General features: G+C 42.5%; 1 protein-coding gene across 1 annotated transcript in view; it reads right to left on the bottom strand.

Annotated features, from left to right (window-relative positions):
* The window catches only part of LOC141083113 (uncharacterized), a 60,533-nt gene that overhangs the window by 22,209 nt on the left and 21,858 nt on the right, over positions 1-16,466 (bottom strand). Inside the window, exons 5-8 of the mRNA XM_073567300.1 lie at positions 13,830-14,060; positions 13,352-13,633; positions 12,407-12,682; positions 12,244-12,291 (exon numbers count right to left, since the gene is read on the bottom strand). Of these exons, the coding sequence (XP_073423401.1) occupies positions 12,244-12,291; positions 12,407-12,682; positions 13,352-13,633; positions 13,830-14,060 (837 nt within the window). The remainder of the gene's footprint in view (positions 1-12,243; positions 12,292-12,406; positions 12,683-13,351; positions 13,634-13,829; positions 14,061-16,466) is intronic.

The raw sequence follows: 16,466 nt of genomic DNA, 5'->3' as shown, positions 1-16,466 counted from the left end.
CCTCAGCCTGCTAAGTGCTTGTCCTGGGCTCCAACATCGCCAGTTGCTGCTCATAACTGACTTTGGCACGGGTACTCCCTCCTGCCCAGCTTGGTTCCAGCCCTGCCTTCTGTTTCCGGGAAGTGTCAATGTCAGTTTGCCACCCCAAGTTGCCATGTCGTGTTGCGGTTGGGTTAGCCGAGGCTAGGGTGCCAGCAGTTTAGGTGCTTCCTATGTGGACTGCGGGTTCTGGTAAGAAAGGCTTGTTCCATAGTGCCAGTAGGACAAGCACCCCCTGTAGGACTGTGTGATTCGGTAACTGCGGCCAGCTTGCGGCATGCCAACTTTGCTTTTCAGGGGTAACTTCTGATACCCCTCCGTGTTCCAGCACCGTCAGCTGGTTCTCGTCAGAGCCTTTGGCCTAGGTGCCTCCATCTCGGTATCCGAGTTCCGGCAACGTCTGCTGGTCCTTGGTAGTGCTTTGTAGCACAGGTACCTCCTGCTTAGTAACCGTGTTCCAGCACCGTCAGCTGGTCCTCGGTTGTGCCATTGGCTCTTATTCCTTCTGCTGCCCCTCCGGGTGCCAGCACTGTCAGCTGGTCCTCGCTATTTCCATTTGCTCTTGCAGCTTATGCTACCCCTCCGGGTTCCTGCACCGTCAGCTGGTTCTCGGCAGAGCCTTTGGCCTAGGTGCCTCCATCTCGGTATCCGAGTTCCGGCAACGTCTGCTGGTCCTTGGTAGTGCTTTGTAGCACAGGTACCTCCTGCTTAGTAACCGGGTTCCAGCACCGTCAGCTGGTCCTTGGTTGTGCCATTGGCTCTTATTCCTTCTGCTGCCCCTCCGGGTGCCAGCACTGTCAGCTGGTCCTCGCTATTTCCATTTGCTCTTGCAGCTTATGCTACCCCTCCGGGTTCCTGCACCGTCAGCTGGTTCTCGGCAGAGCCTTTGGCCTAGGTGCCTCCATCTCGGTATCCGAGTTCCGGCAACGTCTGCTGGTCCTTGGTAGTGCTTTGTAGCACAGGTACCTCCTGCTTAGTAACCGTGTTCCAGCACCGTCAGCTGGTCCTCGGTTGTGCCATTGGCTCTTATTCCTTCTGCTGCCCCTCCGGGTGCCAGCACTGTCAGCTGGTCCTCGCTATTTCCATTTGCTCTTGCAGCTTATGCTACCCCTCCGGGTTCCTGCACCGTCAGCTGGTTCTCGGCAGAGCCTTTGGCCTAGGTGCCTCCATCTCGGTATCCGAGTTCCGGCAACGTCTGCTGGTCCTTGGTAGTGCTTTGTAGCACAGGTACCTCCTGCTTAGTAACCGGGTTCCAGCACCGTCAGCTGGTCCTTGGTTGTGCCATTGGCTCTTATTCCTTCTGCTGCCCCTCCGGGTGCCAGCACTGTCAGCTGGTCCTCGCTATTTCCATTTGCTCTTGCAGCTTATGCTACCCCTCCGGGTTCCTGCACCGTCAGCTGGTTCTCGGCAGAGCCTTTGGCCTAGGTGCCTCCATCTCGGTATCCGAGTTCCGGCAACGTCTGCTGGTCCTTGGTAGTGCTTTGTAGCACAGGTACCTCCTGCTTAGTAACCGGGTTCCAGCACCGTCAGCTGGTCCTCAGTTGTGCCATTGGCTCTTATTCCTTCTGCTGCCCCTCCGGGTGCCAGCACTGTCAGCTGGTCCTCGCTATTTCCATTTGCTCTTGCAGCTTATGCTACCCCTCCGGGTTCCAGCACCGTCAGCTGGTTCTCGTCAGAGCCTTTGGCCTAGGTGCCTCCATCTCGGTATCCGAGTTCCGGCAACGTCTGCTGGTCCTTGGTAGTGCTTTGTAGCACAGGTACCTCCTGCTTAGTAACCGGGTTCCAGCACCGTCAGCTGGTCCTCGGTAGTGCCATTGGCTCTTGTTCCTTCTGCTGCCCCTCCCGGTGCCAGTACCGTCAGCTGGTTCAAGAGGACAAAGAACAGGAAGACAACCACCAAGATGCAGAACAACAAGAGAGAGAAGACCAAGAAGCATAAAAAAAACAAAGCAGAAGAACATTAAGCATAAGACTAATACTCTGAGCAAATGATATTATCTTATTTATAAGCAGAAGAAGACTAAGCAGTGTATGGGGGTGAGTCCGTTCCTCCTCGTGGTGCCCCTGGAAAAGGCCTGCTGCTGCAGGCCAAACTGAACGCGGACAAATCCTGTTGTAAATCTTTTGTGACAGGCAGAACGGAAGGTGTAAACTTCTAACTTTTCCAGATAACAACTACAGGAATGCCTGACACAAACAAGAATATGATGAAGAAGAATAGGAAGAAGATGAAGAAGTTGAATATGTAGAATAATAATTGTTGAATAAGAAGAATATGAAGAATGTAAGAAAAGGAAGAAGATGAAGAAGAATGTAAAAAAAGGAAGTAGAAGAATTTAAAAAAGGAAGAAGAAGAAGAATGTAAAAAAAGGAATAAGAAGAAGAATGTAAAAAAAGGAAGAAGAAGAATGTAAAAAAAGGAAGTAGAAGAATGTAAAAAAAGGAGGAAGAAGAAGAAGAATGTAAAAAAAGGAATAATAAGAAGAAGAAGGTAAAAAAAAGGAAGAAGAATAAGAAAGAAGAAGAAAGAAGAAGAAGACATACATGTCTGGCAAAATATAAATGAGGCTAACATAGTCAATATCTTTGTAACTCCTAACATCTTTAAAAAAAAAGTTTAATTCCTGCTATTCCATTTGATTGGGCTAAACCTCTATGGCTTTAATGTCTCCTCCACCTCCCACAATACATTCTACATTATTCTTAGTTGTTTTTCTTCATGTAGAATTAACCTACAAGGAAAGAAAGGTTTTTTTTTAATTCCGATATTTTGGCCCCATTGACTTGCATTGGTTCCCGGTATCGGAATCGGCGATACCGATACTTTTTTTAAAGATCGGCCGATCCATTCCGATCCGATATTTTCAAGTATCGGCTGGTATCGCTCAACTCTAGTAAGGATCCATCTCCCAGTACTCCCATGGATCAGCTAGATGAAGGAGCTGAGAACTGACACAGATAAATACTGTACATTGTGATGTGTACATTGTGATTAATACTACAGCATTCTCCATTCACTTGAATGCCATGTAGTGGCACTACCAGCTCTCCCGCCAATCTATGAGGATTCTCCATTTATAGGAGAGATTTGTCAGGAAAATATGAATAATTTCTAAGATTCTATGTACACTTCCAGGGCTCGTACTGCCCCGCCCCCATTTTGTTTGTTCAGTTAGCTCTCAGCTTTTCATGTGCAGGCATGTAGCTGCAGTTCTCTCTCTCCCTACATTGCATAAGTCTATTCCCCTCCCTCCTTTCCCCCCTGATGGAATGTCCACTCCCCCCCTCCCTCCCCCTATACCAGCTTATGTAACATGAGATCCTGGTCTGGCCTGCTCAAACAGGAAATAAAGGTTTGAGCACATGTTTTCTTTGTCCTTCAGACTCGAATTTAATGACACAGAATAGTCATAGGAGCAGGCCAAATACTGTATATTTCCAGAATCAGCATAATTAAAGCTACTCACAGCAGCGTTTTGTAGCTTTCCTGGATGCCGGAAACTGAGAAACGGATTTCTTCCCGCCCGCATCTCCCAGACAATGAAAGATAATGCCGGAATAAGAAATATGATATCATATGTCATCTCTTTCTGAGGTTTCCACCCATAGTTATGACAAATAGACATTTTTAAGAACTTTTTAGAAGGGGGCATATATCCTCCAGCTCAGCCCCCCAGTGAGGTCAGCAAAGGAAAGTATAAATCTAGGGTGCTCAACCAGGAAGTGGTCCTTTGCCTGGGGAAGCAACTGCAGGAGGCTGTGCATTTGTACCCTTCATTCTGGGAAGATTCCCCTACCCCACATCCACACGGCATACAAGTGACTGAGATGTGTAAGTTCTTATTTTAATCCCTTTTATTTCTAACTGTCTGTGGAGTGCCCACCTGGGTCGTGGGGTGCTCGGCACCAGGCAGTCAGTTCTTAAAGGGATTTGTCATGGCAGCGGTGACCCGGTCCGTGGCCTTGGACATCCAATAAAAATGATAATAAGGGGATGATTAAGTTTATGAAAGATAGTTTGTGATGCCACCTGTGGTATTCGGCAAGTAAAAGTGTTAGCTGACGCTGTAGATTCAGTCCACTGGGGTAGATGTTAATGCAGCAGAGTTGGTTCAGCTCTCCACAGGCAGAGCTATTCCCCAGGGCAAATTATGGTGTTTAGGATGGTGATGATGGTGGTTGTAGTGCAGGGCAAGTGACGCAGCAATAAATTGGAGGACACAGCAAAGTGCAGTCTTCACAAGTTTTACTCACAGTTAAGATGGTACAAACCCCAGCCGGGGTGCTGTGTCCTCAGGAATAGTGGTCCAGACAGCTCTCAGGTGACTTGGGGTGCACGTTGTCAGGGCTCCCTTAGATGTTCCTTTACTGGCTATCTCACTATGCTAGCCACTGCCTCTCCTGCCCTGCGTCTTCACACACAGTGTCCTGAGCCAGCAGACTTGGATCTTGCCATGCAATGTTGGTCAGACCCCTGGATCCTATATGTCGGCCTTTTCAGCAAATATGTATGGATGTGGCTACCGCACCTGCAAATACTGCAACCTACGGTTTCCTAGCTGAATCCTTAGTTTCTCCACTAGTTTTGGGGCCGGTCCCCTTACTGCGACCTGGTCCCTCCACCTGGTCTGGACAGGTGAATACGGGCCCCATGGATGGATTCTCACTATCCGTGCCCCTGAAACCTCTTCTTCCTCTCCACTACTGGAGCCTTTCCTTCCCTCTTGCTTCTCTTTCTGTAGTCTGGAAACAAGCTGCCCTCAGCTTCAGCTCCCCTTCTAGACTGTCCCTCTAGTCTGATAGCTCTCTGCTTACCACACTCTGACTCCACCCCCTCTAACTCCCTCCACCCACTCTACTTAACTCTCCGCTGGCAAGATGAGGATTAGTGTTGGATGCTGGGTGTGTGAGTTCTGGCAGTGCCCCTTCCTTACCTGAGAGCACAGTACCACACCTCTGAATGAAGTGCAGTACCCTGTGATGACTGAGACTGCAGGGGCGCCACATCTGCATATACTTTATTTTGACTCTTTTGTAAAATCTGTTGTATTTTTGTAAACACTGCCAGTATTTTCTGGAGTTAATCTATAAAATTTACTACAGTAGTTTCGTTTTCCTTGTGCTAAGAACGAACTGCCACGACCTCTGTGCTAATGTACGCTACCCTGTGGATGGGCTCCTGACCAGATATTGGTTTTTCATGTCAAACAAGGAGCTGGTGGTACAAAGTGTCCTGAGGTATTTGGGAGACCCTGGCAGTGATGAGATGCAGGTTTATGTGTGTATTTCCAGCCTGAGACTGGGGATATACATACCGCCCTCACTACAGTTGTGTGTGATAGTCAGAACATGGCAAGGCAGCCTTTCTGGCGGCTACTTATCCTAGATGTAGTTCCCTGACTGACCTGAGGGTAAGGGAGGCGCCAGAGAGTTGCAAGTTCCTAACCGTAACTGAGAGTGGAATAGACAAGTAAATCCCTGACAAGATTACATGGCGACAAAGGCAGAAAAATGGATCATTCACCGGAATTCACAAAAATTAAAATATATTGAAAATGTAAAGTGTTTCGTCTCTACTCAGCCTTCATCAGGTGCCAATATACGAACACCAGAGAAGCCCAGCAATCGTCTCTTCTGGCTATACATATGGCGAGAGCTTGTCCTATGGCTGCATATTTAGGGCACCTGAGGAAGGCTGGGTACAGTTGAAAGACATTGTGATTTTAATCAATTTATATCTTTGTGAATGTAAGTGAATGATCTATTTCTTGCATCTGGGTGTGACAGTTACCTGGATTTTTCATCTTATTGCGCTTTGTCAGACCTCTCATTGGAAGACTTTTCCACAGCAGCCTGGTTGGCTGCATCCTTCCGCAATTGTTCACAAGGTATATGGAGTTGTTCCACCACCAAGCACAACCTCAGCAGGTGAGGGTTATTCTTTCTACCCCTCAAGGACCTAGACACCTTGTACATTAATGACCAAGACACATTTTCCAAATCTGAGCAGAGTCTCTTTATGAGGTAGTACCTCTGGAACGCTTCAACAGACCCCAGTGTTTCTGAGGTTGTTTTTTCATGACATGTTGTACTTCATGTTAGTGGTAAATTTAGGTCAATATAATTTACATTTATATTGAAAATGTGACAAAAAATGTGAAAATTTTGCAGTTTTCAAACTTTTGAATTTTTATGCCCTTAAACTAGATAGTTATGTCAAACAAAATAGTTAATAAATAACATTTCTCATGTCTACTTTACATCTGCATGATTTTCATTTTTTATTTTTTTTTTAGTTTGTTAGGAAGAAATTTACAAAACCTTACAAAAATTTAAATTGACTTTGAGGGGACTATATATTGGAGTCTTCCCAAAAGTAATACCATTTTAAAATCTGTACTCCTCAAATATTTCCAAACTACTGCCAGGAATTTTTTTAATCCTTCAGGTGCCACCCAGAAATTAATGCAAATTGGAATGAAAAAACTGTAATATTTCCTCTAAAATGTTGCTTTAGCCCTAATTTTTTTAATTTTACAAGGGATATCACAAGAAAATAGACCTCTCAATTTGTTACCCAGCTTCTTATGAATACGCAGATACCACACATGTAGTCAGAAACCTCTGTTTGGACAAACGGCAAGGCTCAGAAGGGGAGGAGCACTATTTGAATTTTGCAACACAAATTTGGCTGAAAGAGATTGTGGGCACCATGTCGCATTTGCAGGGTCACTAAGGTGACTAAACAGCAGAAACCCTATAACTAACCCCATTTTGGAAACTACACTCCACAAAAATTTTCTTCAGGACTATAGTGAGAATTTTAAATTCACAGATACTACATAGAATTTGATAACATTAGGTCGTCATATAGAAATATTTCAATTTTTTTCACAAAAATGTTGTTTTAGCCCTAATTTTGTCACTTTTGCAAGAGGTAAAATGAAAACAGGGACCTCTCAGTTTGTTACCCACTTTGTTCTGAGCGTGGCCATTCCCCACATGTAGTCAAAACATTCTGTTTGGACAAACGTCCGCGCTCAAAAGGGAAGGAGCAATAGTTACATTTTGATATATGTATTTGGCTGAAATAGATTGAGCACCAAGTCGCATTTTCAGAGTTCTTGACATGCCAAAGCAGCAGAAACCTCCCATTTTTTAAACTGCACCCCCTAAAGAATTCATTTATGGGTCTAATGAGTCTTTTGAGCCCATATTGTATTAATGGATGTAGTTCAAAAACGGTTTGGAAAAACAAAATTTAATTTCTTTCCACACAATTGTCATTGTCACATAGTAGTGAAAAGTGAGGAAATGGACCCCAAAAATTATAGAGCTATCCCTCCTGTGCTCAAACACAATATTATTAGTATAGTTTGACTGAACTATCCAGCCCAAAAGGGATGGAGCAGCCTGTGGATTTTAAGGTCATAAATTCATATCTATTATATAAAGCTCAAGTGTGTGTATGTATGTATGTATGTATGTGTGTATGTCCGGGATTGGCATCCGCACCGTCGCAGCTACAGCCATAAAATTTGGCGCAGTCACACGTCTGGACCCCGAGAGTGTCCTAGGCTATGTTGTAAGGCGAAATTTTAACCCCGCGCATTCCAATTCACCAAACAATTTTTCCCCTATCTACATAACAGGGAAAAAGTGTGTGTGTATCAAGCCTCGCCTCTCATTATGATGTCATAATGGTTGCCATGGCGATGCTGATGTCATCATAGGTTGCAAGCGCCGCCGCTCATTATGATGTCATAATGGTTGACTATGGGATGGAGGATCTGTGATGGGTATATGGGCACTGGACTATGGGATGGAGGATATGTATGACGGGTATATGGGCACTGGACTATGGGATGGAGGATATGTATGATGGGTATATGGGCACGGCACTATGGGATGGCGGATATATATGATGGGTATATGGGCACGGGACTATGGGATGGAGGATATGTATGATGGGTATATGGGCACGGGACTATGGGATGGCGGATATGTATGATGGGTATATGGGCACGGGACTATGGGATGGAGGATATGTATGATGGGTAGATGGGCATGGGACTATGGGATGGAGGATGTGTGATGGGTATATGGGCATGGGATTATGGGATGGAGGATGTGTGATGGGTATATGGGCACTCGACTATGGGATGGTGGATATGTATGATGGGTATATGGGCACGGGACTATGGGATGGAGGATAATTATAATTTGCTATAACTAACCACAGTTAGTTACTATGCCCGGGCAGCGCCGCGCTCTTCAGCTAGTACAATATATATGAGGTACATTGTCCCCAGCATCACATTTGCCAGTAAATACGACTATACCGTGCTGACAAAGTATACCACTGTTATTTCGTAAGAGCTGGGAAAAATGCATTGAAATTAAAGGCACCATGTTTCAAAATGAAGGAATACAACTACAATGCTGCAAAGCTGAGCACGTTCACAGGATAAAAGAACAGCCTTTGCTGCTGCCTCTATTTCTTTTACTATTAATGGGACTAGTTGTACAATGCCTCTATAGCACTATGTGCGCAGGACAAGCCATCCTTTTACAGAATATATGCCTCATATAAGGAGGCAGTATGCCACAGTACACATGGACAATTTTAGCAGCTATAAAGGGTTTTATAATATCAGCATAAAGCAATAAGTAAGCCCATTCTATATAGACCAGGAACAGCTCGTCTACTAGATATCCTCCATGAAAACCTCCATGTCTATGACACCAAACAGTAGAAAGATTCAGAATGACTGATTTAGATGGCACGGCATAGTCATAATCAGCCAGAAAGAAAAATGAAATGTATGCCATTTCAGAAAATAACTCTCACAGTATTCATCTAGGGGTATAGTGAGCATTAGCTTTTTCACTTTGGGTTTTTTGTGTATTCCAATTTATAAATGGGCGATGAAGAAATAAAAAGTGAATAAAGACAACATAGTATAAGGTAGCAAGGGTAAAAACAAAAGATAGATCCAGTTATTCTAGGGATGTGTGGTAGTGACAGAAACATTTCCTAATGCAGAGGCCAGGCTTATCAGGACATAGGTCACACTGGTAACTGGTTACCCTCTTAGCTTCATCTTTGTAACACACCCCACATTTCTTTTGGGGTCGGCCTTTTTTGATTCTACTGTAGGTGTCATTTGTGAAGGAATATACTGAACGCATACAATTCTGCTGGCCTCGTTAGATAATTCTTCACACTTCCTTGGTCTCCAAATATCACATGTTTGATAATATTTTCTTGGAACTCAAGGTAAGATCCTTGGTGTCCAGTTTTTCGGTAGAGTGAAAAAGAATTATATAGGGCCACTTGGATTAGGTGTACGCCAGTGTTTTTATATCATACGCGAGACTTATGAACAGCTCTGTAAGTCTCTAACATCTGGTCTGCAAGGTCCACGCCAACCATAAACTCATTGTATTCCTGTGCACAGACAGGCTTTTGGACATAAAAATGTTAAAATGAGGACATCCTTCTTATCACGAAATTTGGCAAGAAGCATTTCCTCATTACATAATTTCGCCTACCTTTAATTTCTGGGTGATATGTGTCTTGAGCACCGCTCTTTGATTCCAGAGTATGGTTCCACAGGCCACTGTTACTTGGCAGGCAGACATGTGGACAGGGGGACACCCGTATAATAATTATCTATGTACAAGTTGTACCCCTTATCTAAAATGGGATGCACCATGTCCCAGACAATTTTCCCAGCTATGTTCAATGAGAGGAGGCATTAGGGAGAAACAATATTTTTTAGGGGGGTACATACAGCTCTGGTAAAAATTAAGAGACCACCACATCAAATCCCTGTCATGGCCAACCCATTCTCCAGACCTGAACCCCATTGAAAACCTCTGGAATGTAATCAAGAGGAAGATGGATAGTCATAATCCATCAAACAAAGAAGAACTGCTTAAATTTTGGGGCCAGAAGCAGTGTGAAAGATTGGTGGAAAGCATGCCAAGACACATGAAAGCTGTTTTTAAAAATCATGGCTATTCCACAAAATATTGATTTCTGAACTCTTCCTGAGTTGAAACATTAGTATTGTTGTTTCTAAATGATTATGAACTTGTTTTCTTTGCATTATTTGAGGTCTAAAAACACTGGGGTTTTTTTAAATTTTGACCATTTCTCCTTTTCAGAAAAAAAACAAAATTAATTGCTTGGAAATTCGGAGAGAAGTTTGTAGACTAAAAGAACAATTTACATTTTACTCAAAAATATACCTATAAAGAGAAAAATCAGACAAACTGAACATTTGAAAGTGGTCTCTTAATTTTTGCCAGAGCTGTATGTGGGAAAATGTATCACTAAAATAATTTACGGTATATGAGGCTTGACTTTGTGAAGTTGGTCATGGCTGGGGTCATCGGGAGGGGGAAAATTTGAGTTTTCTGTGTAGCATAGAAATAGCAGAATACTCTCAAATCGTTGCCGGGTCATTACCTCTCTGTGCATAGGGGTGTCATACAGGATGTCAGATGATCAATAAGATCTGATGTTTTCTTTTTATCAGACCCATGTTGAGAAGCAGGTCGAAAAATTTTAAAATATCTACCACATCAACAGATCTCCAGTTACTACTTTTGGAGAAGTAGGATGTGGGGTGGCTGGTAATGAATTGGGCAGCATACGAATTGGCCTGCTCAACCATTAAATTTAGTAGTTCTTCAACCTCCCTAAACCCTGTAGTCTCAACATGGATGCCCATGACAGAAGCAAATTCTGGCACACACTGAGTTTATGATTCCATGGGCACCCAATCATTTTCAATTGCACTAGTGCTAGACTGAACATGCTTTCGCCCACTGAGCTGTTGCTGAGACTTGTCATAGCTAGTACTATGGATGAGGATAACCTCAGTAAAAACTGCTCATTTGTCTCATTCGCGCTATCTGTATCTGAACAGATCATGGTGTCATCTGTCGTATACAGACATGCAGCCATTGCAGTATGTATATATATATACAGTATATATATATATATATATATATATATGTGTGTGTATATATATATATTAGAAACTTTTTTCATTTTGTCTTTTTATTTTTTTTTACTTTTTAAATATTTTTCTATAAAACACAAAGTCCTTAAACCCGTACCGAACGCTAAGTCCCTTACCCTAATGCTAGCCCTAGCTAACTATTTCAAAACAAATTGCCACCATAATTTCTGCCCTACACCAATATAAAGCTATCTAATGAAGGATGGACAGGACAAAATTACATTTAAAAAAATCAAATAATATATAAAAAAAACAAAATGACTCAAGAGATGGGATTATGTACAATGAGACTGGGGTGACACTAGGAGGAATGGGTGATTAAGGCTAGTTTCACACTAGGGTATGGAGGAGCTGTGGACGGCTGCGGGCTTCCTCTGTGAAGCTCTGCCCCCGGTCACACCTCCTCCGTTCAGCTCGCCTCTGTCAGCATGCGGCCTTGCGTACCCTATCTTTAGCATTAGGTACGCAGGCCATTCCGATGAATGCAGATGCCTCCGCATGCATCTTTTTGATGGTGCGGCGACCTGCGCCAAACGCAATGTGTGCAGTGCTGGCACAGTCCCGGGCGGTTACTGCAGGAGCTCGACTGTCATCTGAGCCGAGCTCCGGTGGTGATTGTGCAAGAAAGTGCTGATATTTCTGCACCTCCCGCATGATCACGCTATGATTGGTCAGTCAGATTCACTGACCGATTTCAGCGTTCAGAGAGTGCGGACCACTGACATGGGCCTCCATATCTGTGGTCATTCCTGTCAGCTGTTAGTGACTTCTGTGAGCACGGAGCTGTCACTGTGTTGTCAAACTCATGATGTGCTATAGACATAATTGGTTATTAAGAAGTTAAAGTTCACATTAAGGCTGGAGTCACACTGCCAAATTTCTCATGCGATATTCGCATCGCATAGCATGGACTGGCCGGCACCTCTCCTGACTTGAGCAAGACAGCATGATGGATTACTATGCAGCTGTCAAGCTCAGGTCAGGAGAGGTGCCGGCCAGGGCAAGTTTTATTATCCGATTCTTGGACGAAAAATTTGCTAGTGTGTCTCTGCCCTAACACTCACATACTACGCTCAGGAAAGCGCTGCTCTCTCTCCCAAGTTTCGCCATGTAGTATATAGGAGATATTTAGTAAGTATAGTAATTAAAATAGTACATATTTACTCACCACTCTTGTCTAAGTCCTCTTTTCCAATGACTCCATTATCAAAGGTTCCTAGAGTATTATGGTGGAGATATAACGTCACTATATTAATGTACTGGTTTCCAATGCTGTGTTATTAGCCATACTACTATAGTTAGGGGTTATTTTTTATGGTATGACTACTCACTTTTTACCACAATGCTGAGTTCCTCACTGTATTTAAAAACCTTACTATTTGCCGGTTTACAGGAGCATTTATAATTTCCACTGTTTTCTTCCCCAGCTTGAGAGATGATATAAGTGTTATCTAAAGTATAATCCTGTATAGCCCGTGAGCCTCTGAAGAAGCTGTAGAGCAGAGAGCTTCCAGTCGGAGGTGTGACAACACACTGCAGTGCCACCTTATCTCCATTCCTTATGGTGGCTGGTGGGACAATCTCCATCACTGGGGTCTTGAACAACTCTAGTTTTTTTTAATAATGAGAATAACAATTGTAAAATTATTAGGGCTCTGATGTATCTGTCTGTTATACGTATTTTAAGAAAAAAAATCATTTTTTGTCATACAACGATCCTTATTAAACAACAAAATTAGTAATGATACAATTATCTCACTGACAACTAGGGATATTTTAGGCACATACTTCCTGTCTGGAATTTTTTTCAGCAGTCTCTTTATTGGACTACAACGACAGATATCACAGAACCCACCAATAGGCTATAACAGAGCTGACGCTGCTACCCCTTACTTCACATTGACCTTTGCACGTTCAACACTTCAATACAAAAGATATAGGGTCATTGTGGCTAATGTACATATGAATTTTCTGAAACAACAGGAAGTCAGGAAGTTAGAGTTGAAAATGCCCCAGTGACCACAGTGAGAATTGCAAGATTTCTCATTTTTAATTTAAACAAAAATTTTGATTTAAAAGGAAAAATTGCAAAAAAAAAGTACGATTAACACAAAAATGTAAAATATGGGTTATTTATTTCCTAATGGCACATTCCCAATAAATGAGCAAGACTATAAATCATAAAGTAATGACACACACTGTGACCTCTAGGGGCAATACAGTGACCTTTTCAAAAGCAATATTCATGGCTCCCCTTCCCGCTGACCTATATTTACCTTGTACTTGGATGATTGAGCTTTCACTCATTTTTCTCACAGTACCAAGGAAGGTTGTCACTTCACATGAGTATTTCCCAGAATGCTCCAGCCTTGCAGACCGGAAGCTACATTTGTCATTTACACTGAATTCCTGTATTTTTTGTTCATTTCTATAAAAAGCAAACTGCAGTTGTTTGGTCCTCCTTCGAAGAGCGAGAGTCATGATACAAGTCAATGTCATCTCATCCCCTTCTCTTATCAATGAACTGGTCAGTTGTAAAATTGGGACTGTGAACAGTTCTGAAAAAATAAATTATGTGGATTAGATAGAATAGACAGATGTTTTTAAAAAAAATATCTATATGTATATATATTCCCATTACTAAAATGGGATGATAGATAGAGTGCAAAGAAATCAATCATCACCAGCGTATCTCCAAATTGGATGTGTACCACATCCAGAGTAGTTGGATTTTATTGGTATCTTTCTATTTACCATGGACAAGAACAGAAATTGGTTTCGATGTATAAATTTTCCACAATCGTTTCCTTTTACATGTGTACTCTCTGGTTCCTGGCTTGTCCATATAATAACCCATGTTCTCTATGATATGACCGTCCATGTACGTTGTCACTTCCTTATTAAAAAATAAATCCCAACCACGACAATTTGTAGTCAACCTGTCTCCTTCATAAATGTATGAAGGCACTTGAAGAATCACCCAGTCTAAAAGACAAAAATATCAATATTCATTCTGGATATTGTGTTTCATTACCTCCATTCAATATGGCAAAAAATAAAATGGTCATCAACATTATCTGTAAGCTATAGTGACACTACAGTATTTATCTGAACAAAGACAATCTCTGAATGATGTGTGATATTATCTGCATAGATTTTCTGAAACAACAGGTAGCTCACGTTGAAAAATGCTCCAGTGATTAGTGTGAAAATTGCACGATTTCTCATTTTAAGTTTTACATTTTGCTACATTATATGGACACTATGTCCCACTATTTATATGGGTTTTCTGTGAAATATTACCTGGATAATGTGTGACACTATTTATCTGGTCCCTCTGTGACATTATCTGGATGCTATGTCATACTATGTAGACTTTTTGTGACATTACCTACATGATTTAAGACCCTATCTGGACACGAACAATATCTGGAGGTGGTATGACACTATTTATCTGGGTATTTTGCAACATTATCTGGATATATTTTCTGAAACAACAGGAAGTTACAGTTGAAAAATGCCCCAGTGGCCAGTATGAAAATTGCAAAATCTCTCATTTTTGCTTTACATTTTGTGACATTATCTGGATGCTATGTGAAACTATTTATAAGGAAATTTTTGAAACAATAACTGGATGAGGTGTGATACTATTTATCTGGATGTAATCTAACACTATTTATGCTGACACAGTAGGACCAATAAATGAAAATGACCACTGGTTATTACTGACATTTTCCAATTTAAGGCTATGTGCACACGTTGCGGATTTTTAGCGGCAAAAACGCTTGCACAATGCAACCCATTGTATTCAATGGCATTCCGCACATGCTGTGCTAATGCTGCATATTTTTTTGCGGCAGAATCGCATCATGGAAAAATACGCAGCATGCTCATTCTTTTTGCGGAATTGCTGGGATTCCGCACTCATAGGAATGCATTGTTCCGCTTACTTTCCGCATGTGGCCGTGCCCAACATGCACAAAGTAAGCGGAAAATGTGCGGATGGTACCCAGGGTCTGGAGGTGAGGAGACTGTCCTCCAAGTCCTGGGTACCATATTCCTGTTAAAAAAAGAATTAATATAAAAATCGTGATATTCTCACCTTCCGGCGTCCCCTGCAGCGTTCCCAGGCCTCAGCAATGCTCCCGGCAACTCCCGTTCCCAGTGACGCCTTGCGACAATGACCTGTCATGATGTAGCGGTTTCGCGTGATGCTACGTCTTCTGGGGTCATTGTCGCAAGGCATCGCTGGGAATGGGACTTGCCGGGAGCATTGCGAGGATCAGGAAGGCTGCGGGGGACACCGGAAAGTGAGAATATCACGATTTTTTATTTTTTTTTAATTATTTTTAACATTATATCTTTTTACTATTAATGCCGCATAGGCAGCCTCAATAGTAACAATTTGGTCACACTTGTCAAACACTACGTTTGACGAGTGTGACCAACCTGTCAATTTTCCAAGAGATGCTATAGATCGCTTGGAAAACGCCAGTTTTTAGCGGGAATTCCGCATGCAGATTTCCCACGGATTTCCCGCATGTGTTCACATAGCCTGATAAATACAACTTTAGTACCCAATTGTTGGCAGTCCACCAGTGGTCATTTATAGTAATAACTAGCTGAAGAGCCCGGCGTTGCCTGGGCATAGTAACCAACTGTTGTTAGTTATAACAAATTATAATGATTATATTGCACATAAAAACATTTCACATCATATATTCAACACTACAGATTTGCAACACAAATTAACTAAACGATTACCCAAGTATTGATAGCATTTTATTTTCAACACATTCAAGATTTTTGGTTTTTCCTTTCGGCGCAAAGATGAACAGATTTTTGGCAGTTCCAACTCTTGAACAAACCACGTAAAGTGGACCATGAGAAAAGCATGGAGATTGCAAATCGATCCCTACTACTTTCAAGGACTGTCCCTGAGCATTGTTAATGGACATTGCAAATAGCAGTTGAACTGGAAACTGGAGGTGTTTAAAATCAAAAAACAAATCAGATGGAATGAGTGGAATTCTTAGAATGAAAATGTCCTCTCCTTTGGCACATCCTGTTTCTGAGCTGTGTATCTAACCCTATCCTGTGTGATACTGACTGCTGAGCTGTGTACCTAATCCTCTCCTGTGTGATACTTTCTGCTGAGCTCTGTATCTAATCCTATTGTGTGTTACTGACTACTCAGCCGTGTATCTAATCCTATCCTGTGTGATACTGACTGCTGAGCTGTGTAACTAATCCTATCCTGTGTGATACTGACTGCTGAGCTGTGTATCTAATCCTATCCTGTGTGATACTGTCTGCTGAGCCGTGTATCTAATCCTATCCTGTGTGATACTGACTGCTGAGCTGTGTATCTAATCCTATCCTGTGTGATAC

The sequence above is a fragment of the Dendrobates tinctorius genome, unplaced genomic scaffold (assembly GCF_039654945.1).
Source record: "Dendrobates tinctorius isolate UK_male_01 unplaced genomic scaffold, ASM3965494v1 ptg000019l, whole genome shotgun sequence".
Taxonomy (NCBI): domain Eukaryota; kingdom Metazoa; phylum Chordata; class Amphibia; order Anura; family Dendrobatidae; genus Dendrobates; species Dendrobates tinctorius.
Note: the sequence above shows the minus strand (reverse complement) of the source record. Positions and strands in the feature narration are given on the sequence as shown.